This window comes from Carassius gibelio, chromosome B2 (assembly GCF_023724105.1).
Source record: "Carassius gibelio isolate Cgi1373 ecotype wild population from Czech Republic chromosome B2, carGib1.2-hapl.c, whole genome shotgun sequence".
NCBI lineage: Eukaryota > Metazoa > Chordata > Actinopteri > Cypriniformes > Cyprinidae > Carassius > Carassius gibelio.
The window spans coordinates 3,854,964-3,880,214 of record NC_068397.1 but is presented as its reverse complement, the minus strand read 5'-3'; the positions used below and the strand labels follow the sequence as shown (position 1 = coordinate 3,880,214).

Sequence of the window (25,251 nt, the reverse complement as noted above, 5' to 3'; positions counted from 1 at the left end):
CTGACGGAGAGAGAGAAGAAAGACGAGACGTCTTAACACGGGCGTTTGTGACAGACGCTTTTACAAACCGCTCGTCGTTGTCTTCTCACCTGGTCAGGTCGACGTGTGAGTTGTCGTGAATCAGGACGAAGAGCGTGTAAGGGTTCTGCTTGACTTTCCTCATGAAGGCCTCCATTTTTGTGTGGACCTCTGCGTCCAGACGCACCACATACTTGTCAGACTTCTGCAGCGCTAATGAGGCGTCCTCTATACCTAGATCAATCAGGACGCCTAGCAAACACATGAGGACAACAACATCAAATATGTGTGACCATGGACCACAAAACCGGTCATAAGGGTCACTCTCTTGAAATTGAGATGTGTACATCATCTGAAAGCTGAATAAATAAGCTTAGCATTGATGTGTGGTTTATTATGAGGACAATATTTGGCTGAGGTACAACTATTTAAATCTCTGGAATCTGAGGGTGCAAAAATAAAATCGAAATACTGAGAAAATTTCCTTTAAGGTTGTCACAATTAAGTTCTTTGCAGTGCCTATTACTATTCAATAATAACGTTTTAATATATTTTCAGAAGGAAATGTACAAAATATCATCATGGAACATGATCTTTACTTAATATCCTAAAGATTTTTGACATAAAAGAAAACTTTTGACCCATACAATTTTTTTTTTTTGGCTATTGCTAGAAATATACCCCAGCGACTCAAGATTGGTTTTGTGGTGCAGGGTCACATATGCTTAAGTCATACATCATAAGTGTTACTAACAATATGTTAACATTTTCTTTGACGCGTTATTCAAGAATGGTTTGGTCAATCAAAAACCAAAATAATACAAAGCTATTAGCATTTTTTTATAATTCGTTAAAAATTTTGACCAGCAGGTGGTGCTGTTTTCAAATCATTCAAAATTGTGAAAAATCTTAGCCATTAGAAATGTAAAGTTTGGTGTGCATTTGACTCGGCATGAACCAAGGTTCAATTATTATTATTAATTTAACGGTTCAAGAGTTAGTAGTATGAACATGAGCGTAAATCTGAGCTGTTGGTGTTGCTACAGGGTTTGCGTTAGAGACTCCAAACTTGCTGTGGTTAGTACCTGATTGTTGTATTCGCTGGACGGTTTGGTGAACCAGGACGTGTGACGGCGGCACCAGAATCAGGAAGTCCACTTTACAGAAGCGTCCCAGATCTAGGCTCTGGCTCCCCGAGTCGGCGATGGCACACACCTGAGACAACAGACTGCGAGCAACGCTCAGCTGTGGAGGGTGTATCTGAAAGCCCTCACTCAGCAGATCTGCAATCAATGCAATGCAAAGTGCAATCAATCAGCACTTTTAAGATCCAGATATGAAGTTTTATCATGGTGTGTGGAGACAGCATTGTCTAACCTGGTCCTGCTTCTGGTAGCATGGCTGCGGCCTCTTGGGAGTGAATGTACTCGGTCAGATGTCCCTGAAACGGCTGAACCACGCGGTCTTTGCGCTTACGCTGATACCGAACCAGCTGTCTGTCCATGTTGTCGCCTGTAGCGCCACAATCAATTACAAATTAATAAAGGAGACACATGCACATGCTATAATTCTAAAATCTTCAAAAAGTAACAGTTAAAACATTGTTACAAAATGTGCAATTCTCTTCAACTGATCTTTCTATTCATCAGTGCATCACTGTTTCCACAAACATATTAAACATTTTATTAATAATAATTGTTTCCTGAGCCCTTAATCAGCATATTACAATAAATGGAGTAATGGCTGCAGAACATTTGGTTTTGGCATAAGAGTAATAAATAATATTTTCAAATATATGAACATAGTAAAAATTAGTTTGGATCGTAATAATGTTTCATAAAGTTACCTTTTTACTGTATATTTGATCAAAAATGCAGCATTGGTTAGCACGAGATACTTCTTTCAAAACATAAAATAATAATAATAATAACAATCAACCACCAACTTTTGATCAGTAAATGTACAACTGATAAAGTCAATGCCACTGCACAAAAAATAATTTCAGCTTATTACATTTGAAATGTTGTGGCCAGGAAACACTTTTTCCTTGATTCCTTAGGGTTATTTCTCTCAGAAACAGATTAGTTTAGACTGTAATATTTCACTATATTACTGTTTTGTTTTTTACTGTATTTTGATCAAATAAATGCAGCATTAGTGAGCATAAGAAACTTCTTTCAAAACACTTAAAAAAATTAATCGACGGCAAACGTTTGAATGATAAATGCACAGTAGAGACAACTATAAAAATAACAACAACAGAAAAACTTACTAATTCTGATTGTGGCATAGAATCATAAATTGTCAAAAAGATCATTTATAATCTCAGCTAAGTTCAGCTTTTAAACTATGTCCTAAAATCACCAAAGAGGGCACAATGACCACACTAACTGCAATGTATCATTTACATGCTTAGCCACAAATCGGCTGCTTACATCTATATTCCTAAATCAATTTCTAAATAAAGGACAATGATAAGATGATGGAAACCACTGGATCCACTGAGACTCACCTAATGAGGTGCTCTGGAAGTGTGAGGCGAGCACACTCACTTTCCCGGTGATGAGCTCATAGCTGATCTCCTTCAGAAACTCATTGGTAGTGAGCATGCTCTCCGCCAAGGCTCGAGACTGATATTTACCTGAGAAAAACAATATAAGACAGTGACACACCTTGTTCAAAAACATTCAGCTTTATTGCTGCCAACAGAGTGTGACTTTAGACTCCTTGAATGGCATTCATAGCATGAAAATGGACTCATATTAAACCCTGGCAGCAGCTATTTGCATCATGTGTGAATAACAATAGATGCTATTTACATTAAATGAAAGCAGCATATTTTCTTACCGATTGATGCTATTTACTCTAGTGCAAAAAACTATATATTCGATTCACATTGTTAAAATAACACAATTGTTTACTTATTGCAAATAGTGGAAATTATCTGCACCTCAGTAATGAATTGCATTATACAACAGCATGCAATAATAATGTTTTAAGTGTAAATTATAATTTTAATTGAAAATTTTAAATGGACACCACCTTACTGGGACAATAAAGCCGTCCCTACACCTAGCCGATACTTTATTTATACATTTTCTAAAAAAAAAAATCCCTAATTTTTATTGAAAATGAATAGCTTTTTGTGATATGAGAATTGAAAAGGGAGAAAATAAAGTTTGGCAAAAGGCAGATTCGAACTCGGGTTGTTGAATCATAATTACTACGACACACAGAGAGATTTTTGGCAGAATCACATAGTTGTGCAAAGGCCCCTCCCACGGTTGTTGATTGACATTGCTGTTTTAGCATAGACCCGCCTTGAATACGCCGACATCAGTCCGCCATTGTTTAACGCCGGAGCAGGGGTAGATAAGAATGACTCCTGAGCGAATGAGGTGTTCTGTTGTTGGATGTAATAATGAACATAGCAGTCATCATTTACTCCCGACATCTTAGCCATTGAAGCGAATTAAGTTTGTTTTTGAAGGGAATGCATCCTCCATTCTACCTAAATGTGTTTATGTTCGCGTGAATCATTCCAGCTTCACCTCCAGAAAAAGTGTTTATAAGATTTTTTATGAATCTTTGCAAATTGACCTTTCCTAATAATGTGCAAGTTAGCAAGTTTTACGATGAATGCCTTAAGTTTACAGTCTCGTGAGAGGGGGCGGGGTCAGCAGAGCTCATTAGCATTTAAAGGGACATGCACTAAAATGGGTCGCTGTGAACAGAGCTGTATTTGACAGGGTAATAGTGTTTATTTACACTACCACTGACAACTTTTAACCAAAGTATGTAATATACGATTCATTAAGACCCTAAATAAACATATCAACTTGTGGAAAATGGGCATCTGATGACTCCTTTAAGTCTTTAAGAGCAGCAGAACATACCCATCACTAGCACACAGAACTCATTCGCTCCACTTTTGGAGGTGCAGATGATGAGCACGTAGTTGGGCAGACACTGCTGCTGCTGCGGCGGTGTTTCACTCAGCGAACGCAGCGACTCAGAGATGCCCTCGCCCAGAGAGCCGTGGCTGACCAGCACCTGAACACAGCCCCCTGACACACTGGCCTCCATTCGAGCTAACCAGGGCAGCTGGGCAGGGGACACCGGAGGGCCATTCGGACCGCACAGCATGGCCTTCAGTATGATCTGCTCGAACTCTTCCCGTAACGGGATCTGCTCCGTACCTGCATTGAACACAGGAAAAGGAAGAGTCACATCACTATAAAGAGAGCACTCATTGCTTGAGCTAGATGCATTTGAAATAAGACATTTAAGAAGCTGTGCACTCTTTTCCATGTTCATGCATTAAAACTGATTTGACATGCATTAGTATGTCTTGTGTGTCAGTGTTGATTACCCAGCCGAGCGAGGTACTGCAGTGTGAGCAGTATCATGGTCTCTGTGGTGAGTAACTGGCTTGCTGACATGCCCAGGCTGATGAGGGTCTTCTCATTGAGCTCTCGGCCCTTATAGCAGCTCACCAGCAGGGGGCTCACCACCAGATCACCCACATTGCCAAAGAAGTACGGCAAAGTGCCCTGACCTGGAGAGAAACATTCAAACAAACAAGTTCACACACACACACACACACACACATCCAAACACTTCAAGACGAAGTAACTCGAGATCTGGTTATATTGTGTACTGTGATGAACCTATTTCTGATGAAAAATAGTATTTCAGATTATACTATCTTTCTTAACAATGTTTTTCAATGCTTGTCTATGTACATATGTGACCCTGGAGCACAAACGCATTCACAAGATGTATATTTGTATAGACGGTACATGGGTATATAGGAAAACAATTAGATCAACAAAAAATCATTAGAATATTAAGTAAAGATCATGTTCCATGAAGATATTTTGTGAATTTCCTACCGTAACTATATAAAAACTTAATTTTTGATTAGTAAAATTTATTGCTAAACTTAATTTGTTTTAATTAAGTTTAAAGGCGATTTTCTCAATATTTAGATTTTTTTTGCACCCTCAGATTTTCAAATAGCCAAATATTGTCTTAACAAATGAGCGGTTTCGTGGTTTGTCTTTCTGTCTATCTACTATTTATTTTATTTAATATGTAGATTAAGTACTTTAAAATCTGTTTTGTTAAAAATATCTATTAATTACTATCTATTAGTTAACAGGCTAGCGAAATGCTGAGGTTTAGATAAAAAAGATAGCAATGACAGATTAATTAGATTTAAATAAATATATAATTAAATTTAAATAAATTAAATCAGCATTAAAAAATATTTTTATATATTTAAAAAAAATATATATAAATATTTTTTAATACTGATTTAATTTATTTAAATTTAATTATATATTTATTTAAATTGACAAAATGTTGCTGTTTTATTTTGAATCTCAGTCTTATCACTCTGCTGTCTGTTTAAATTCTTAAATGTAAATTAATATGGTTATATATCTGATACTGTCATTATCTAATTAATCTGACATTGCGATCATTTTAATCTAAACCTCAGCATTTTGCTAGCCTGTTAACTTGTCTTTACATGGTCTACTTAATTTTTTTTTCTTTACTTTTTTTTATTTATTATATTACATATTTAAGCATTGTGGAAAAAAATCAATACTTTAAAAAATATTAAATTCAGAATTTAAAGATTGTTACAATGACTCTTTTATCAAATTTAAGGGATAGTTCATCCAATCATTCACCCTAAACCTGTTGCTGGTCCCCACTGACTTGCACAGTATGAGAAAAATACTATGAAAGTCAATATAACTACATGAGCTTTTGATACACAAGCCTGTTATGAAGACTGACCAATGAGAAGGACTGGTCGGACCCCAGAGGAGTTCAGAAGGTTGTCAGGGATGATGACAGTTTCTCCTGCTGTGATTGGTTGGGGTTGTATGACCCCTGACACTGATGGAGGCTGCTGATTGGTCAGGGACAATAAAGAACCTGGAACCAAGGAGAAAAACATTACATGTATGTACTTTATTTCTATTGGAACACACAGAATGTGCTGTCAAGCTATTGTGGAGAGCTGATAATACACTGGATGGATCGCTTCAGTCCCATGCTTTGTTAACATGACACTCCAATCAATGTTGAGGACAAGATAACTGAGCCACAGGATCACAGAGAAAAGATCTCCAAAGCACAAACCCTCCAATCTGCTGCTTTAGCATGACCCTTCACCCCTGTTTCTATCAAAACAATGAATAAATCATCCTCGTGGATGGAAAATGTCATGTACTTGTTAAAAACAAAAACAAGGTAATCAAATCCATGGCTGTTTTCCACTCAGGGCCAAGCATAGACAGCCTGGATGAAGCAGCATTTACAAACATCAGGAGGATGAAGTCAGACCCACCTGGGCTGCATGCCAGCGGCCGGATGGCTGGCACAGGGACGGGGACGAGAGACGTGGGGTGCCAGCTGCGGTGACGCTTTTTAGGAGGACCGGATGACATAGCAGAGGATGCTGCAAGAAAGAGAGCAGGGTGGGACGTGCTTGTTATCATCAAGATGCACAGTGTATTTCACGATGCCTTCTAAAAACATCTGATGAGTGTGACCACTAATGATATGCATGATCAGCTGCACGATTGTAAAATCAGACATGAGGGAAAAACTAGGTCATGGAGAACACGGAGCATGAGGGGGAGGAAAACAAACACAGAACACTCCATGGGCGTTTTCTGAAGAGATGTATACATCATCTGCAAGCTGAATAAATCAGCTTTCCATTGGTGTGTGGTGTGTTAGGATGGGACATTATTTGGCTGAGGTACGACTATTTAAATCTCTGGAATCTGAGGGAGCAAAACAATCCAAATACTGAGAAAATCATCTTTATAGTGGTCCAATTTAAGTTCTTAGCAATGCATATTATGTGGTCCAGAGTCACATATTATGAAAAAGTGGTTTGATTCAGTGACTCACTCATAAATATTTCAGTTGTTTAATTATAGGAAGAATCAGTGTTTTTGAACAAATCTCTTGAATGAATGACTCAATGAAAAACAGGCCTGTCGCCACCTAGTGGTGAAATAATGCAATTATTTGAAGCACCAGTTACTTTCAAAAGGGGATTTGCTCTATTTCGACATCAATGTTTCTATCCGAACTATAAGCTTTGATTGCATTGTGATTGGCTGGTTTAATGCTTACCTGGACTGTCTCCTGGTTCTATGGCCCTATAGCCATGAGTAGGGGTGGCCAGTGGGTTTGTATGAGGTGGGCTCAGTAGGCTGGACCGTCCGTCTATACTCAGACCATTAGTTAGACTGTTTACTCGCAGGGCAGTGGGAACTGAACAACAAAAAATAGGTTTGGAAGTCAGTAAAACAGTGTGGAAAACCATTTACACACACGGGGTGTCACGGTCTTCAAAGCTGCATTAATTGAATCACAAAAATACAGTAATACTGTGAAATAAATTGTTTTCTATTTGAATAAATTTTAAAATGCAATTCATTCTTGTCATGCAAAGCTGAATTTTCTAAAAGATCCTGTAGAAATCACTGAAATATTCAGATTTATTACAATATATGTATATACATCATTCGTAAACCACTTTTTTCAGGCTAAAATGTATTTAGGGATTACCCAAGTGCCCAGAGGGGTGTCATGTGTGACACATTAATGGCTAAAGTCCACTTTTCTGGTGACAAACACCCCAAACCTACATATAAATTCAATAGGGAGGAAAGCTGAAGGAGAATGGGTCCTGCGTGGCTCAGTTTATTGATTTCCTTTAACTGATGGCATATTGATAATGAACTGCTGGCCACTTTTACATCTAATATTCCTGACACACGTAAACAGAGCACATATATGTCAAATGTCAATTGCAGGGAACTTGAAGCTTGGGCTGACATTAAACCCCTTAATAGAGAATTTCTGCTCTTATATTGATGATTTGGAGCGAGTTAATGTGTGTGTGTTTGTAAAAGGGGTTGTGTAAGCAGCCAATACAAATGACCTTCAGAGAAGGGATTCATTCTATCCTTCTGTGGGGGAAAACAAACAACATCTGAAACACAAAGTTGACCATAACTGCTTGTTAACCATTTATTTATTTAAAAAATACAATACAAATGCAAATACATTTTTATTTAATCTTATTGTTGTGTTTAATGTGTTTTTCTTTAATGAAACAATGATAGTTAAATTTGGAAATTATATTTAAATATAATTTGCCTTTTATATTCTATTTAAACAATTTAATAACTTTTATGGAAGAAACATTAACATCGTATTAATTTAAAATTGCAAAAACATCCAAACTGTCAATTTAAATTAATGTGATACACTTTAAACTTTAACATTTGAACCTATTTAATGTTAAAACAAAATAGTAAAATATTTTAAAAAATCTTTTATATTATATATTTTATAATAACTGGTTGCCTGTTTAATGTAATGAAAGTACAGTGTGGTTAGTTTAAATTTCTAATCCAAAACATGAGAAATAGTATATACTGAATATTATGTATAGAACTGATATTTTAACAACTGCTTGCACTGAATGTTTCAATGCAAAAGCAAGTTGCACCTTAATATAAAACTATATATGGCATGGTATCATGAGAAATCTTTGCTACTTGAGATTCAATGTCCTGTACCGATGGGTAAAGTCTTGGTCCCGTGGGTCGGTGTGTTCAACGGTTTGAGGAAGCCCAGCTCCGGGGGTCCAAAAATCCCTGAGGATGAGCCAGATTGCATGCGGGCAGGAGGCGAGTCTGTGGATCAGACAATAACTTCTTATCAATGCAGTTTTACTTTTTTACTCATATAGATGTGGCATTTAAACACAAAATGTGTGCCATTTGTTCTGCAATAATGAGCCCTTCTCCTAAACCTATTTTGTGCATTGTAAAAGCTCGCTATGGCCGCTAATGGACGCACTCTGCTGCCAGCTGCACGGCTTTCTGAATGGTGTTGTGAGGAAGAAAGAGACAATGAGTTGCTTTCTTTCACCAAACACTGTTGGGTAAACACTGTGTGGCCTCCAGCCAGATGTCAGCAAATGCTGAGTATCCCCCACCCCTCGTTTCCCTCCCTACCCCCGTATTGACCCTCCCCCAGGACAGAACATGACCAGCAGAAGATGGTCATCCTCCACTGGACAGATGCAGCTCCTCTTATGTGCTCCAGAGCTGCACTTGTGAGGTGTAAAATTACGTGCTTTGACGTGAGAAAAATTGAATATTGTGTGACAAGGCTTTTAATATTTGATGGTCCACACATGCACTCACCTGAGAGGGGGAATGGAGATGGACTGTGGCCATTTGTGTCTCCATTTTCTTTGCTGCTTAGTGAGGATGAGGAACTAGGCTTGGATGAAGAAGCACTGCCCGAGAATGGCCTCGTCTTACAATCTGGATTTTTTTTTTTATAAATAAATAATGCACAGGTTATGTCAAGTGAACCATCTGTCTCTTTCAAATCAAACAGGTTCAGTAACAATGTTATGTGTAATACATGCATGGGAAGGATGCAGAATATATCGGGACCATTGCATTTCTTTCTTCATTGGTTCAGGTCTGGAATAAGAGTAAGATCTCTTTTTCAAATTTAAACGGAACTCAAGTTTTTCAATTTGTTATCGATTTGTAAACTTAAAAATATAACACAGATGCAAGTACATTTTATTTGTAATTAAACAGACATTTGATTTGATTTAATTTTAGCTTTTTATTTTTAACTGTATTTAATGTTTAGAAATATATCAAAATATAAAACAAAAATGTGTTTTTGTAAAAAAATAACTATGATAATTACATTTGGAAATTATCTTCAAATAATTCTATGTACAATAATTCTCGGTCAATAATTTATCTGAACCTTTATGAAATAAATCAGTATTTATCCATGTTTTCATTTGAAAATAACATACAATTGCATATACATTCTAATTGTTTTTGAAAAGACATTTAATATTCTACCTTTTTAATGTTTAGAAATGTAGCAAAACTGCTTAACAAAATACTTAACAAAAGAGTAAAAAAAAAAATATATATATATATATATATATATATATATATATATATATATATATATATATATATATATATATATATATATATATATATATATATATATATATATATATATAAAACAATGAAAATTTTATTTGGAAACCAAAAATTGTATGTTTACTATGTTGTATGTAAACGATTTATCTTTCATGGAAGAAATCATTAATTATCAATTTATTAATTTATAAAAAATAATATTCAATGGAAATGATCTTCAAATAATTCTATTCTACAACATATTCTCAGTCAATAATTGATCTAAACCTTTATGAAAGCAATCATAAATTATCAATGTTTATATTTGAAAATAATATACAATTGCAAATACATTTTAAATGCAATCCAACAGATTCATTTAATTTGTTAAGTTTAATATTTTGCCTTATTTAATGTTGAGAAATGTACAGAAAATACGTAAAAAAAATTGGTTAAATAAAACAATAATAATTGAATGTGTAAATTATGTTTAAATAATTGTATGTATACTGTGTAAATAATAAAAAAATATGCTGTGTAAATAATCATCCATTATCAATTTATTAATTTAAATTTTTATTGTATTATTAAATGTAATTATCAGTTAAAAACATATTTTAATTAATCAGATTTTAACTTAAAATAAATATAATTTGAATCAATTAACTTCAGTATAAAATGAAGCAAAATATTTAACCAAAATGTATTTGTATTTTTTTAGTTAATAATAACAGTAATTACATTTGGAAAACATCTTGAAATACAACATCTTAATCCATTTGTTTGTGTGGTACCTTTCCAGCAGATGAGCGTTCCCTTGCACAGAGCACCCTGGGAGTTCTTCACCAGGTAGTACTTCAAGTGCTTCTGCTTCTTCGGCTGAGTGGATAACTTCAAGTTGATGTGGTTGGAGAACTCAGTGAAGTATCGGAACCCTTTCTCACCACAGCCCACACAGTTCCCTGAAAACCCTTCACAAACACACAGACATGCATCACTACGTGCTGCAAATGACAGTCACTTCACTTCAGAAAGACTTTTGACCAAGATTTGCACCAGGGTTGCACCGATACCACTTTTCCCAGAACTAGGCCGATACGATACTTTTATTTTTTTTTGTACTTGCCGATATCAAGTACCGATATCCGATATCATTGCATTTGTAATTTTTTTTTTAAATATTGCGTACAGAAACCAAAACAATATGTATAATGTTAGTTGGCTAAGTATCGAAGCATTTTTATGAGTAGGAGAGTGAATACAGGAGCGCAGTATAGGGCTAGTATCGGTATCGGTGCATCTCAATGCATCCTAATCAGGCAATAAAATATATTCAGTTTTGCTTCTGAATACCAGATTTTTTTATTTTAAATAACAATTCACAGAAGAGGTGTTTATACAACATATTCTTTTAGTTTCTGTACCCAGAATTTTTTTTTTATTCTATATGCAATGAAAATACAGGTATCGTTAAAGAAAAGTAACAAAAATCGGTATCGCCCTTGTCCTAGAAAAAGTGATATCTGTGCATCCCTAATAATTAGTAACTATATAATAATACAAATTATATAAATCCTGGAATTGTATTGGAACACTAACCTAAAAGTGCATTTTTCCCGTTCTCATCTGGCAGGAAGCGCTTGTCCACCGCACAGACGAGGATGTGCTCCGGGATGCTGGGAGATTTGGCACCAACCAGCTCAAACCCCATGGGAACCTCAATAGACTCTGTTGCCATGGAAACCAGGCGCAGATCCTTTCCCGCTTGACAGAAGCCTGGGCACAGATGACTCAGGTCAGCGATATTATGAAAAGCGATCTGTGCTGATGTAACTAAACGCACCATGAATCACTGTTTTTCAATAGTTCTGCAATGTCATTACCATACGTTTCACTTCGACACTGACGTGGCACGTAAAAATAGCTCTTTTCGTAACACCATGCTTTCATATGACTTCAGAAGCTGCAATATAAATCTATTAATTTCTCTACCGTCAACAGTGCAGCAGCCGTCAGGAGGGGGGCCCTGAAGATACGGGAGCGGGGGGCTGCTGGTGTCTGAATCATCCTCGTCATCCATATCTTCAATGGAATTGGACGACTTGCAATTCACCAGCACATGGCTGGACAGGTCGGGCCTAATGCTCAGGTCCATTTTGGGCTTAATATCTGGAGGGCAGAACCAGAGACAGGTGTGCTATTGTTATACATGCACACTTACACATGCATTCGAGTTAATCTATAGGGCGTGTTTTCAGGGGTGTTTGGTACAGAGCCCCACACATGGCGTGCAAAAATTGTGCGCATGATTTACTAATTCATTCCCTTGATGTACTAAAACATGCACACAATTACTATTTCGTTCCCTTGGTTTGGTAAATCGTGCACACAATTTACTAATTTGTTCTCTGGATTTCTAAATCGTGCACAATCGAGGGAACGAAATAGCAAATTGTAAACACAATTTATAAATCGAGGGAACCAAGTTGTAAATCGTGCACATGATTAGCTTACTATTTTTTTCCTGCATGCCATGTGCAGGACTCCGTAGTTTAATAAGTAACATAGTTGACAATTTTTGTGGACATGAGTAAAATGAAATATTTTCTTGAGAGATAATTAACTCCAAGGCACTCTTTGTAAAAAATAATAATACAAAGAATTTGCCTTTAGTTGGCTGGCCTCAATCATTAAAATAGTTAAAAAGGTAGATCTACGCTTTCTTCAGTATACACAGTATACTTTCTTCAGTATAAGAGCACAGGTGCTCTTAATCAATTATTAAGTAATCAAAGACAGCTGGTTAATCAATGAAAGAAAACAGTCTATTTTTCTAATGGTATTTCTATTGTAGAAATACATTTTAAATACATAATCTTGACTTAAATTGTTTTAATCATTATTTTGAACTCAATTCAAAAAGCAGACACTGTAAAAACTAATTAAGGGACATTAAAGGCAATTTCAAGCAAACTGTAAAAAAGGGTGAAGACAATATATGTGTGAGATTATAGTATGTATTCTCTTTAAACTAGATAAAATATGATTTTGAAACCAAAAAAAAAGAATAATCATCGCCGGACATGAAATGTAACCTAATTTATAGATAGACTGACCATATAGACCATATATGAAGCGCTTTGATGAATACAATAAAGGTTCTTTGACCAAGTTTTAGAAGATCATTTCCATATGTTTTTCCTTAAAATGTAAATTATTATTAAGAACACATTAAAATCAATTCCTTTGAAGGCTAAGGGTCACCTTGCAGGTTGCTAGGATACTGGTCAGGCTGGAGATACAGCTGTGTGAATACGGGCTGAGGGTCACCGCTCGATCTTAACGAGGCCTCTATGGAGTTGTGAAGAGCTTCCTCGAAGCGGGCCGATTTCAGCTGTCCCGCGTATGAATTCCCCATGATCTGAAATGAAACATGCGATTTTCACACATTCATTTTGTTTAAATATACCCTGCATAAATACACATCATACAGTTCAGTATTGAACTCACACAGTAGATCTTTTGTCACGTGTTCTGATGGACAGCTTGAACGAGATTTTAATTCCAACCTGAACAAGGCTATTTTCAGTCTTTCATAGAATAGCCATCGAAAACGTTTCTGTTGTATTACTAGCAAAGACAGTCCAGGCATAGCTTTCAGAGCACGAGAACCGCTATACAGTTAAAAGAAAGTTACAATGCCTGATTTAAAACAGTAGCACGGAAGAAATCGAGAGAGACCTGATCAGCTACATTGTAAAAAATGTCACGTGAGCCACCAAAACAACCATTTTTATGACTTTTAAGTAAACTCCTTGAGCTGTTGTTGTTCAGCAGCCCTTGACTAGTAACAGATAATGTACAGCAAGTGTTCATTACTGCAAAATAAACCCTGATGAAATGATCAAAACCCTGACATTAATCTGAGGGGACTTTACGGGGTGAATTTAGAAATAACAACAAAGCTAATTCCCAGAAATAATTGACTGCAGAAAGGTACAACTGACCAATAAAAATCAGGTTACTCCAGAGAGTCATGTAATAAATACTGATATGAAGAAAACGTATACCACTGAGCTACATGTCAAGTATAACCAGCTCATCGGTAGGCCATCTGCTCTACACCGACACATTCATTTGTATTTCTGATTGCATTTCCTTTCCTCTTTTTACCTTTTTGTTTGCTTTGTGAAACTACTAAAGCTCAGTATTGGTTTCTGCTAAACTAGATCGACAATCAAGACAGCAAACGATGACAAATGAGTATGCCACGGTACGTTAATTGAAAAAAACCCTCAAAGACAGATCTCATATTTGACAATTAACTACTTCTATGCAATTATACAGCTGCAACAATACACAAAACATCCAATTTGCTAAATATTTGCCATTGTACCACTATACCTTTGATAGTATTTCTTTAGCTGCAGAAGAACCGGATCACCTCTTCTCCATGGTATATCAAAGTTGCACCTACAAAACAATAGTTAAACAATCAGATCTTCACTGACAGTATAAATACGTGTAAAATATCATATGGTGCATAACTTGTTGGCGCAATACATTGGGAATCATCTCTGAGTCGCTCGATCTGTGCAATTAAATCCAACTATTGCAGAATTAGATATTGGCAACGGGCTTATTTTGATTTAAAAACACCGAATGGACGATTAATTGTGGAATAAATCCGTAAGATTAATATGTGGTGAGTGTTATCTCAGATCAGACAGTTGTTTGTAAAGCCGAACAGATTGCAGTGATCTTCAACATATGTAGCTGTTAACTGATAACGCTGAAGGATGAGTTATATGACATTATGACCTCAAGGGAATGTTTGTGGAACACACAGGGGAAAGGAACTCCACGTCTCCTACTTCCAGGATTACACAAAGACTGATGGGACAGGTTTTGTGCTTTTGGTCTGGTTAAAACAAGAGTGAAATGCAGTAAAGCCATCAATCAGTCACTAAATACTTCATCCAAAAGTATCCCAAATTTGCAAAGGTTACAAGGACCTACATCCTTTGAAAATCAGAAAATGAATGACCTTAACTTTTATTCGTTTTTAAAATCTAGGTGATAAAATGGATTTATAAGGAATATATTGATAACCTCCACCAGGTGATACTATGATTGGTTTCACAATAAATACTGCAGCAACAATAAATACAGCATTTCTTTGAACATTGTGAGATTTGTGAATGATTATCCAGAAAACCGGATATAACTGAGACCAACTGATGAAGTGTCTTTTTTATTTCTTTTTCAGATAAAAAAAGTCATCAAGTCTCTGAAGACTGACATGGAAGATTCCTGGTGTGACACAGCAATTGATGCCAGCATTGAATAACTCAGAAAACAAGGTGCACACCCTGTTTTGCAAACAGCACTTGGAGGCCTGTTGGGTCAAGTTTCTGCATATCGCTTGTCTTGATACTGTGGTAAACAGAGGAAAAGTGAGGTAGCAGCAACTGATCATAGTTCTGTCCTGCCTTAAGGGCTCTCAGGGTCCAGTTTGACTGCTAATGACACATAAGGGGTGTTAAATGCTAATGTGGACATGCCTGCAGAGAGCCCTGCCTTTAGGCCAAGAGCTGTTCTTCCACTGCTTCCATACAGGCTTTCAGTTTGCTTTCTAATTCTGACTGATTATCTACAACGCATACAACACAAAAAGCTGTCATGAAACATCTAAAACTGCACCAAGTCCTTAAAGGAATTGAGAAGTTGAATTCTAAAAACAAAAATGAATGACTAAAGCTTCAATATTGACACTGAACGCAATGAACATGAATGTCTTTCCCTGATCAAAACGGGTTTACCAACAACCGAGGACTTGGTGTGACTCAAATGATGTGTTCAAGGATGTCCAATCCAAACTAAAGAAACCAAAAACTCTACAAATATAATCTAGGAGATCATGAAATAGCCATGAAGGGAAACACAACACTTTAAGTAGCCAAAACAAACCAACCCACAGACATAATTAGGCACAGTTACTAAAGTTTGTTTGCTTTACTGGTAACGTTTGTTTTGTCTAAGATGAACAATTTTACACTTATGTTGTCCAATAGACTCAACATGTGGAGATTTCAGTCACTGTTTTGGTGCCACATACATTATTTTCTTGACCTAACTTTGCGACGCAGATTTTAATAATTTCAATATAAAAAGTTATTTTATTAACAACAAAAACATTTAGCAAAGATGTTCTTAGTTGGTCAAGCAATTTATCTGGTTCATATAAAAAATAAACAACATGATAAATATGTGTATGCCTTTGCAATTTTATGGACATTTTTTCAGAGTACAATAAAAGGCCAAGTAAAAGATTTAGATGAAATGTGCCACATGTGACTTATAAAATGTGGTTACAGTCACATACTGCACTGTACCACTAAAGACCTTTCCGTCTTTCTCTCAATCCACTCCCTCTTTTGTTTCCTTCCTTATCTGCATAATTACATTAAACTGATGACAATGGAAGAGGACAACTTGCATTCAGTGAATAAATTCTACTTAAGTTTCACAAACAAAAACAAACAAATACTGGGTGAAATTGATAAAAACAGCCCATTTATAAGGTATAAACGTTTAGACTAAAAACAAGCAATGCATAACTGCATGATTTCAACACTCCCTGCCTATATTTACATAAAGAGTAACACTACAGTACTTCAATTTTTGACTCGGCACTCATCACTGACCAATTCACACTTAGTTTTCTTTTCCACCCAGAGACATTAACTAAAGGTAAGCGAGTTTAAAGAGCAAAACTTCATGCAGGGGGATGGGACAGAGATTAGCCAATGCAAAAATCTTTAAATAAATGGGGCGCTAAGAGCCATGGCCATTCACACCAATTTAGCAGGAGCCGGTGAGTGTCAAATAAACTAACATGACGCTTCTGTACCTTTCATAAGCAGCCGGGGTGTGGAGTGTGCCTCAAATCCCACTGAAGACCTCAAAGCAGATTAATAAAACAGGCTATTTCCATCGTTTGGATATCCGAAAGCAGTGTCTAGGCTGTGACAGTAATCCTCGTCCCTGTTGCGAGCCAGCAGCTCCCTGGTCATGATAGTCCAGAGTTGGGGAGGAAAATCCTGATTTGAGGAACTCCAGTGGAGCTACCTTCTCTGTCCTGTACTCAGTGGCTCTGGATACACAAACCCTCCAACACTCACATACACAAACAGCAGGCCCTCCCCCCATTTCTCTCGCCCCCTCCCTCTTCTCGGCCATTTGCTCTGTGGGGCGAGAGGGGCATTCTCTCAGGACTCATTCATCTTGGCCCTTGATGACCCCCTAAGGTGACAGATGCTGTTGTGGAGAGGGCCATACTGCAGAGCACGGCACAATAGAGGCAAGGCGCCTCCGCGCGCCACACGCGTGCTGCGTTCACCACGCACGATGCACAGATGCCCATCTCTTAACGTGACACCGGAGACTGCTAAGTGTCACACTCGCAGATGGGGGTACGACGTAAGGCGAAGGATCGTTTTCCTCCCCTTCTGCTGCTCCCCGTTTTATTGGGGCCATTTTACTGATAGGGCGTACCAATGGCAAACTAGGGACACTTGCTAAAGAATGTGGGGTCAGTCCGCATTTTGTCTGTCAGCCTTGCCCGAACTCAAATCCCTCCCCTCACTGGAGGTTGACGATTAACTGAGAATTCAGGCCCATTGTAAATAGCCGAGTGGCGGGGACTCATCTGGTCTAAATAACTTGATAGGAGATTGATGTTTTGCACTTTACCGGATTGATCATTTCCTACAGCGTGCCACAGAGAAGTGGCTCAGAGGAAGTGAAAGAGATTTGAATGCAAATACGGGAGGATCGGGTTCCCCTGGTGCTCCAGGCTCTCACTAACAATGACTCCATCTCTCGACTTATCTCGCAAGATAATGACAAAATATTGTGAATCGGTTGACCCTCTCGTTTTAGGACCTTATGGTATTTAAATAAACCAGTGCTGGTCCATTTGTTACCATTCATTACAACTCGTTATGGATCCAATAACAATAATCTAACTCTATTTAGGCATAAAGTGTTCCCTCAAGTTTCATCACCTCAACCCTATCATATGACTTTAGAGGGTAAATATACACAGTAGATTTAATCAACACACCCGCGATCCTGTTTTGTCTGCAGCGAGTAGTAGGATTTGTTAATAATTGATAACAGCCTTGTCCATGGAACAAAAAGGTGACTTGACGCAATGGTTCAAAGAGTGTGCTGAGAACTGCAACAGTGAAATGCATTTGTCAAAGTTAAAGACACAAAGAATTTATCAAGCAAACAACAAAACAGCCATGTCAACAAAATGATGCATTAGAGGCAACTCACTTGGTGAGATAAACACCAACAAAAAAAATGGAATAACCCTGTAAAAATGGCATTAATGGCATTTTGTAGATTGAAGAGTAAGGAAATAATTTTGATCAGGTTGTACATCAAATCAGTCATTTATTCTGCTTTCTAAACAGTTGGTCTAAATCGAGCCATATACTCCTTCTCACCCTAATAAGAATTAGTAGATAGGGGCTAAAGCAGTATGGGAGTCAGCTTAAAACAATGACCTCCCGCCCTCAGAGGGCTTTATTAGCCTCCCAGAGTCATTAATGCTGTCATTCCACCTAATCTGGGGGCTTTGTCTAAACATTGTTTATTTTAATTGCAAAGTTTCTCCTTCAGAAACCATTTGGACCACACAATGTCCCCAAATGTGTAAGGACTTGTGATCAACAAATGCTGGATATTATATCAGAAACAACCTTTGCTGTACTCTTTGTCAAGACTGTAAAAAAAACAAAACAAATAATAATCATATGAAGAATGCATCACAAGTTCAGTTTTTTGGGTAACCGAAGTGATGATTCAAGTCTCAGGCTTTTAACACTATCAGAACTTAATGGGTCACTGGAAGAGAAGAAAGAGAGCAAAGCAGAGGTTTCCTTTGCTCAATTGAGCTTGTGGGTAAAACAAAAGAACCAGTGAGTGAGCTGTCCCTCCTCTCGCCCATCCTTCAGCACTGCTTTCAGTCTCCAACCCTGGGCACTGACAATGGGAAGTGTCTTTTCCACTGCCACCTGAGAATAGACGAGTCATGTGGTGGCAGCTCTTTCAACATCTTTTGGACCTCTGTTTTGTCTTGTTCTCTACTTCCTTTTGAGAAGTGACCATTCTTCCAAGGTACAGCAAAACTGCCTCATTCCAGAAAGACAGCATCATTGTTTAGATCCAGTGAGACCAAAAGCCCAGTTCCAGGTCAACCACAGAAGAGTTATTGGATACAGAATTAAATTTTTTAGAAATGTAACTTGAAAGAAATGGCTTCTTTACAGAGGAATGCAATCCAGATCCAACAGGAATAAAAATCATACAAGTGGGACTACTTAATCCAAATTTGGGCCAACAAAATCACAGCTTGGGGCAAAATCAAAGTAGTTTTGGGTTCAGAAGTGTTTTTGACTTTCTTTCTGAGAACCCCTCAGTCCAAATCCAATGGGACAAACTTAATCCAAATACTTAATCTGAATCTGGACCAACTAATGCTTAGAAATACCAAAGCGGAATAATGAATGCAGAACGTAAGCTCTGGGAAGCATGACTCTAGTTCTTGCTTCTTTCTGGAGAAATGCACAATCCAGAACCAACAGGGAAAACATAATCCAAGTGGGGGTACTTAATCTAAATTAAATCATTATAAAACAGTTTGGGGCAAACCATAGCAGAAGTTTTGAGTTCAGAATGTTCATTTCAGTAGTGTAACTTAATCTAAATTTTGGCTAACAAACATGTAAGAAAATATGAAATAATGAAGTTATGCAAGCTTTGAAAAGTGTGAATCTAGCTCCCGGCTTCATTCTGGAGAAACACGCAGTGCAAATCCAATATAGCAAACTTAATCCAAATATAGGCAATTTAATCTTAATCTGTAGCAACAAATGCTTAGAAAAACCAAAGGTGAAATAATACATGTAACATGCAAGCTTTGAGAAGTATGACTCTATTTCTCGGTTCTTTCTGGAGAAATGCACATTCCAGATACAATGCCACAAATTTAATCCAAATGGTGCAACTTAATCTAAATTTGAACCAACAAAAGCATTTTGGGGTAAACCAGAGCAGATTTTTTAGTCTAGAATGCAAGATTTAGAAGTGTGACTCTTGTTCTCAGTTTCTTGCTTCAAAGCACTCCAATTCAAATCCAATTCCACATATTTAGTCTAAATGGAATGACTCAATCTAAATTTGGGCAAACTGAATCCTAGGCTGGGGGAAACCAGTACACAATTATTGAGTGCTCTAAGCTTTTAAAAGAGTGGCTTTGGCTTCTTAATAAGAACTGCTTGATTGTCTTATCGAGTGTGGGTTTTTAGAAGCGTGATGAAATCTTCGTCATCGCATGGTTGTAAAAAAACAACAACTAAGAATCACATAGATGAGGTGAGAGTAGAACGTGATTTTAACGCAGTGACAAATGAGGATCAGCTGGGTAGGAGGGAGAGATCGAGGTGGGAACTGCCACAGCTCATCGAGGTCTTCAGGAGCTATCTACTCAGTGTCAGAAAAAACAAATTACAACAGCCTGACAATGTCGGCGTCACGTGAAAGCCAATGCTGCCCTGGCACGTTCAGCCTCCCTGACCACATAAGGGCTATTCCAGGCATGAGGCGTGGGGTCTCACGCCGCTTGTCACACCGCTGGCAGGTTGCTGTTCCCTAAGCCCTGCGCTCATTTGCCTATTAAAGGCCTCTCACAGACTTCCTGCTGGGGTCCTGAAGTGCAAATTGGGGCTTTTCCAGCAAGGCCAATATGAGCCAGGGCGGTGGAGATAACCTCCTCCACTTGGCCACATGAACCAAAGGGGGAAGGGAGGCTTGGGGGGACAAGCTGAAAGCCAAAGCTGAAATTGGCAGAGAGAGAGAAAACCCTGACTGGTCAGCTAGGGATTGGCTTGGGTGGGGTTGGAGGTGACAGCCTGGGGAGAGGATTAGTCCAGCAGTGGACGGGGGTAGTGGTGGGCCAAGGTTAGCCAGGGTTTAAGGGGGTGGAGGCCTGGGAGGATCAACAAAAGGAGTATTTGGGCAGATGAAGAATTCATCATCATTAAGCCACTGGAAGTTTACTGTCCAGTTATAAAAGTGACTGGAAAATGAGAGGGGCAAGAGGGCGACCCCGAGATACGGTCAGCAGACTGCAGCGGGGTGGGATCGTGGGAGTGCTGGGCTCATTTATTAGAGTCCAAACTGGCCTTTGTGTGACCGAAGCCCTGATTAGAGTGTTGACCTTGCCGTACATTCAGGCGGAGTGAATGGCTTTAATTTAACCTTCAACTAAATCCTGCACTCAGACAAATGCTTTACATCAGTAATTACCAAAGACACTTTGGGAAACCTCCTATTAGAGCAATTCAAGACTACAAGCAAGAAAACTTGGGAAAAGTAAGGATATATCAGTCGTTAGCCAATATTAGATTTTACTTTTTGGCCAGTATTGATATTAAATAGCACATACTCATTTACATTATTTTATATTTATGTTGATTATCTTTACCATCATGTAGCGTTCACTTAAAGTTCATCTTTAAAAACACTAATAATTTAATAACAGTAATATAATCTTTAGCAAATGTCAAAATGTCTATATATTTTCATACTTTAGATTATAATATTGTCATGCCTGAATTTAATTGTAGCATTTAACAATGATCGACGTTTGATTTTGACAATTTTTTAGCAATGTATCAGTTATTGGCATAATATTAAATTATCAATCATAATTGGAGTTTCACTGGAGAAATGGAGAAGCAGTAAAGTCAAAATATCTGAGGCGGCTTCAAATTGATCTGAACAAGTATAAATTGTTGCATGTGAATCTTTTTTCATCTTTTCTCATCTGGCTAACTGGAAAAGGTCAACTACAATTTTCCACCTCAAAGCCAAAGCGTCGGAGCCACATGCTCAAACAACCAATGATGGCGCCAATACTGGGACTCATGTGCACCAACATGACTAGTTTTCATTTATAGGGAGTGGATTCTCAACAGTAAAACAGTGAGACCTAAGCTTTATTCCAAAATCTATGGTGTTCATGGGAAAATCAAGTGTCCTGATGCCATGACAACAAAACAAAGAGCTCAATCTGGGTGAAGAACAGCAAGGCTGCTCTGGCCAATAAACCGGAGACCTGACGATGAACCCAACCCTGCATTTTACAACACAGACCACAGCTGTTATCCACTAGGGACAATAATAGTTCTACTAATGGGTTAAACGCATTTCATTTTTCCCGTATGATTTTTTTTAAACGGTTGCTGTTATGTGCTGATGACTGGAAATAGACAAATTTAAGTGTCTATGTTTCAGTTAAAGTGCTCCTTACTGCATTTTGGCTTAAACATTCGGTAAGCTCACTCATTCACTCTTGGTTCCTAATGGTTTGTTTGTCCTGCTCTTGTTCTCGAGATTAAATAGACTTTAGAGGCAGATATTTTTGTTACAGTTCCAAAAGGGGTCTTGTTTAATAGCCCAGTGTCACATGAAGCACATATTATCAAAACAGACAAGTGTTATCAGGTGACAAGGGCCAAAGAGAGGTCAGATGTGCTTCCTGACACAATTCCTCCTGCTTTGACGCTTCATCCATCATTATTCAGGCGAGGAATGGCATTGCTGGTCAGGACACCACAGTTCACCATGTCGTTCAACCAGATGCAAATAAAGTCTTGTATTGTCATTTAACGTTTGCGATAGTTACAAACATTAAATATGGCAATACAAGGGTATTTCATCACTTTTAGTACAGAGTTCGACGATGGAAGTTAATCCTTGAGTTAATCCTTGACTGATTTTGCACATCTGGTTAATTGGAAAAGGTCAACCAAAGTTTTACACCTTTTCCTCAAAGCCAATGTGTTGGTACCACGTGTTAATGTTGAATTCATGCAGTGTTGGTATTACTAAAATATGTAGTCAAACAAAGTCTACTGAGATTGTTATGAAATTATAAGTGTTTTGATTTCAAAGATTAACTTTAAGTAACCATTAGATGTCATCTGAAGTAATCTGAATGTATAATAGTGGAAAATTACCACGAACCACTAAATATACATTTTGAAATATTCTGTAACAGTTCTGATACATTGTAAGAATGTATCTAATTTGAACAGCGTCTCCAGTTTCCAATGAGTAAAAACTGATTTAAATGTTCTAACTTTTGAATACTTGGAAGTTTTTACATGATACACTTTATTAATCTCTTAAGTTTATATAAGTTCTTATATCTCTCATTGGTCCTCTGTGACAACAGTGAAAAAGACTAAATGGTAAATTTCAGTTTGATGTGCAATGTTGTTAAAACATTCTTTATTTGACTTAAAATGAAGTATTTTGCTGTCATCAACAATACATGGATGCATGATTTTAATCAAAGCCACATAAATACACAATTTCCAATCAATTAACAGCTCAGAGCAAAATCTCAAGAATAGTTACAATATTTCTGACATGAAATGTGCATATAGTCTATTCCCACCAAAAAAGAGCTAATGATTGCACGACTGAACAGATCAACCAGTAATCAATTTAAATAAAAACATCTGTAAGTTGGAGAAAAGAAGTAGTGCTTTTCCCTCTTCAGAGTCACAAAGCCACCTTTAATGAGTGAGTGACAAATGAACAATGAGGGTCTTTAATGTTCTCAGGAAAGACCCCTGTCCTCGCCCCCTCCCCACTTCCTTGTGGAGCGCTCAACTGTATCCATCATGCTCCTCTTCCTGACCCCAGGCATCCTCTGCCACATCTGGACTGCTGTGTATGTGTGTGTGTGTGTGTGTGTGGGTAACAGTAGTGTCATGCTGATATAGTCGAGTGAGTTGCACACGGTGATAGGGTTGACAATTGAAATCCTCTTGCTTCTTTTGTTGTTGTTGTGATGTAACAAAGGCAGGTTCAATCTATTGTCCAGTGCTGACACAGACACAAACCCATTCTCTTAATCAACTGAGCTGGGAACAGCCAGACCACTCTCAAACTAGACCGGAAAAGTCTACTCTAGATGCGCTTTGTGTAATCGATCATAAAGCCAAGTTACACCAGGGTTTCAGACAATTACACCTAACACGTAATCTCATATGAAACAGCATAAGAACTGTTTAAAAACTTCCCTTTACTTTAAAGCCTTTTTTATTTCATTTATTGAACTCTGGCATCAAGCAACCTTGTACAAGCAGCCACTGACCAGATTTGATGCTCTGTGTATGAGCGTTGATCAATGTTTACATACGAATAAAGCCTAGAGCAAATCTATTCATCCTGTAAAGTGGCCGTATTTCATCAAAAACTCATTAAACTGCTCGATTCATATGGTTTATGTTTATAATATCTTTATTACACTGACTGTCAAAGTTTTGGATTTTCAGTGATGGGAAATCTCTCACGTTTCATTAAGAATATCTTAACTTGTGTTTCAAAGATTAACCAAAGTCTCAAAGGTTTGGATTTTTCATCAACTCAACCTAATGTTATTCCAACCCTGTATGACCTTCTTTCTACTATGGAACATAAAATAAGATATTTAGAAAAATGTTTGAGAAGGTAACCAAACAGGTTTGGTTATCATTGACTTACTAAAATAAAGACAAAACAAAGAAAAACTGAAACATTTCTCTAAATATCTTGGAACAACATGAGGGTGAGTAAATGGCAGAATTATCATTTTTTAGGGTGAACTACTCTTTTAAAGACCATCGACTGTGCCGCACTGTACTAGAAAAAGCAGCTAAAGAAATCAAATGCTTGCCCCGCTGCACGTGCATGCTGCAAGCCATTATATCTCAAATATTCAACTATCTAAAGAAGTTTTCTAATGTGGCATACAGAGAGTTTATCTGAGGAAAAGTCCATCAAGACAGAAGCATATGTTCCTCACGGGTAAATATTTGCCCTTTCTCTTATCATGAGCAGCAGGGCCATGAATCTGGATGCTTCCTGAGGTCAGATGAGGTCCAGCCAAAACACAGAAGCTCCAAGAGTCCAGTGGATTTGTATTTACTGTATTCAACTCTTAAGAGATAAGGAATCCACCAATAAAGGTAGCCCTCACCAAATCAAACTTAATAACGGGTTTCCCGCCCTTTTTTATAGGTTTTTGCAAGGCGTTGTAATGTATGTGGTAGCTGCAGTGTTTCTGAGTGGTTGTTAGAATACATTG

The 25,251-nt window shown here is 37.5% G+C and overlaps 1 protein-coding gene across 4 annotated transcripts in view; it reads right to left on the bottom strand.

Moving 5' to 3' along the window:
• LOC127950965 (GREB1-like protein) overlaps positions 1-25,251 on the bottom strand; it is a 52,170-nt gene that overhangs the window by 14,084 nt on the left and 12,835 nt on the right. For 2 of the 4 annotated variants that reach the window (XM_052548438.1, XM_052548441.1), the window contains exons 1-17: positions 16,948-17,205; positions 14,439-14,507; positions 13,299-13,455; positions 12,027-12,203; positions 11,634-11,810; positions 10,829-11,005; positions 9,276-9,398; positions 8,643-8,759; positions 7,186-7,326; positions 6,386-6,496; positions 5,830-5,970; positions 4,391-4,576; positions 3,915-4,217; positions 2,531-2,659; positions 1,396-1,530; positions 1,104-1,301; positions 90-270 (exon numbers count right to left, since the gene is read on the bottom strand). In XM_052548438.1, coding sequence (XP_052404398.1) covers positions 90-270; positions 1,104-1,301; positions 1,396-1,530; positions 2,531-2,659; positions 3,915-4,217; positions 4,391-4,576; positions 5,830-5,970; positions 6,386-6,496; positions 7,186-7,326; positions 8,643-8,759; positions 9,276-9,398; positions 10,829-11,005; positions 11,634-11,810; positions 12,027-12,203; positions 13,299-13,452 — 2,450 coding nt within the window. In that variant the 5' untranslated portion in view covers positions 13,453-13,455; positions 14,439-14,507; positions 16,948-17,205. Of the gene's footprint in view, positions 1-89; positions 271-1,103; positions 1,302-1,395; positions 1,531-2,530; positions 2,660-3,914; positions 4,218-4,390; positions 4,577-5,829; positions 5,971-6,385; positions 6,497-7,185; positions 7,327-8,642; positions 8,760-9,275; positions 9,399-10,828; positions 11,006-11,633; positions 11,811-12,026; positions 12,204-13,298; positions 13,456-14,438; positions 14,508-16,947; positions 17,206-25,251 lie in introns of those variants that run through there. The other 2 variants (XM_052548439.1, XM_052548440.1) reach the window with 2 other exon arrangements.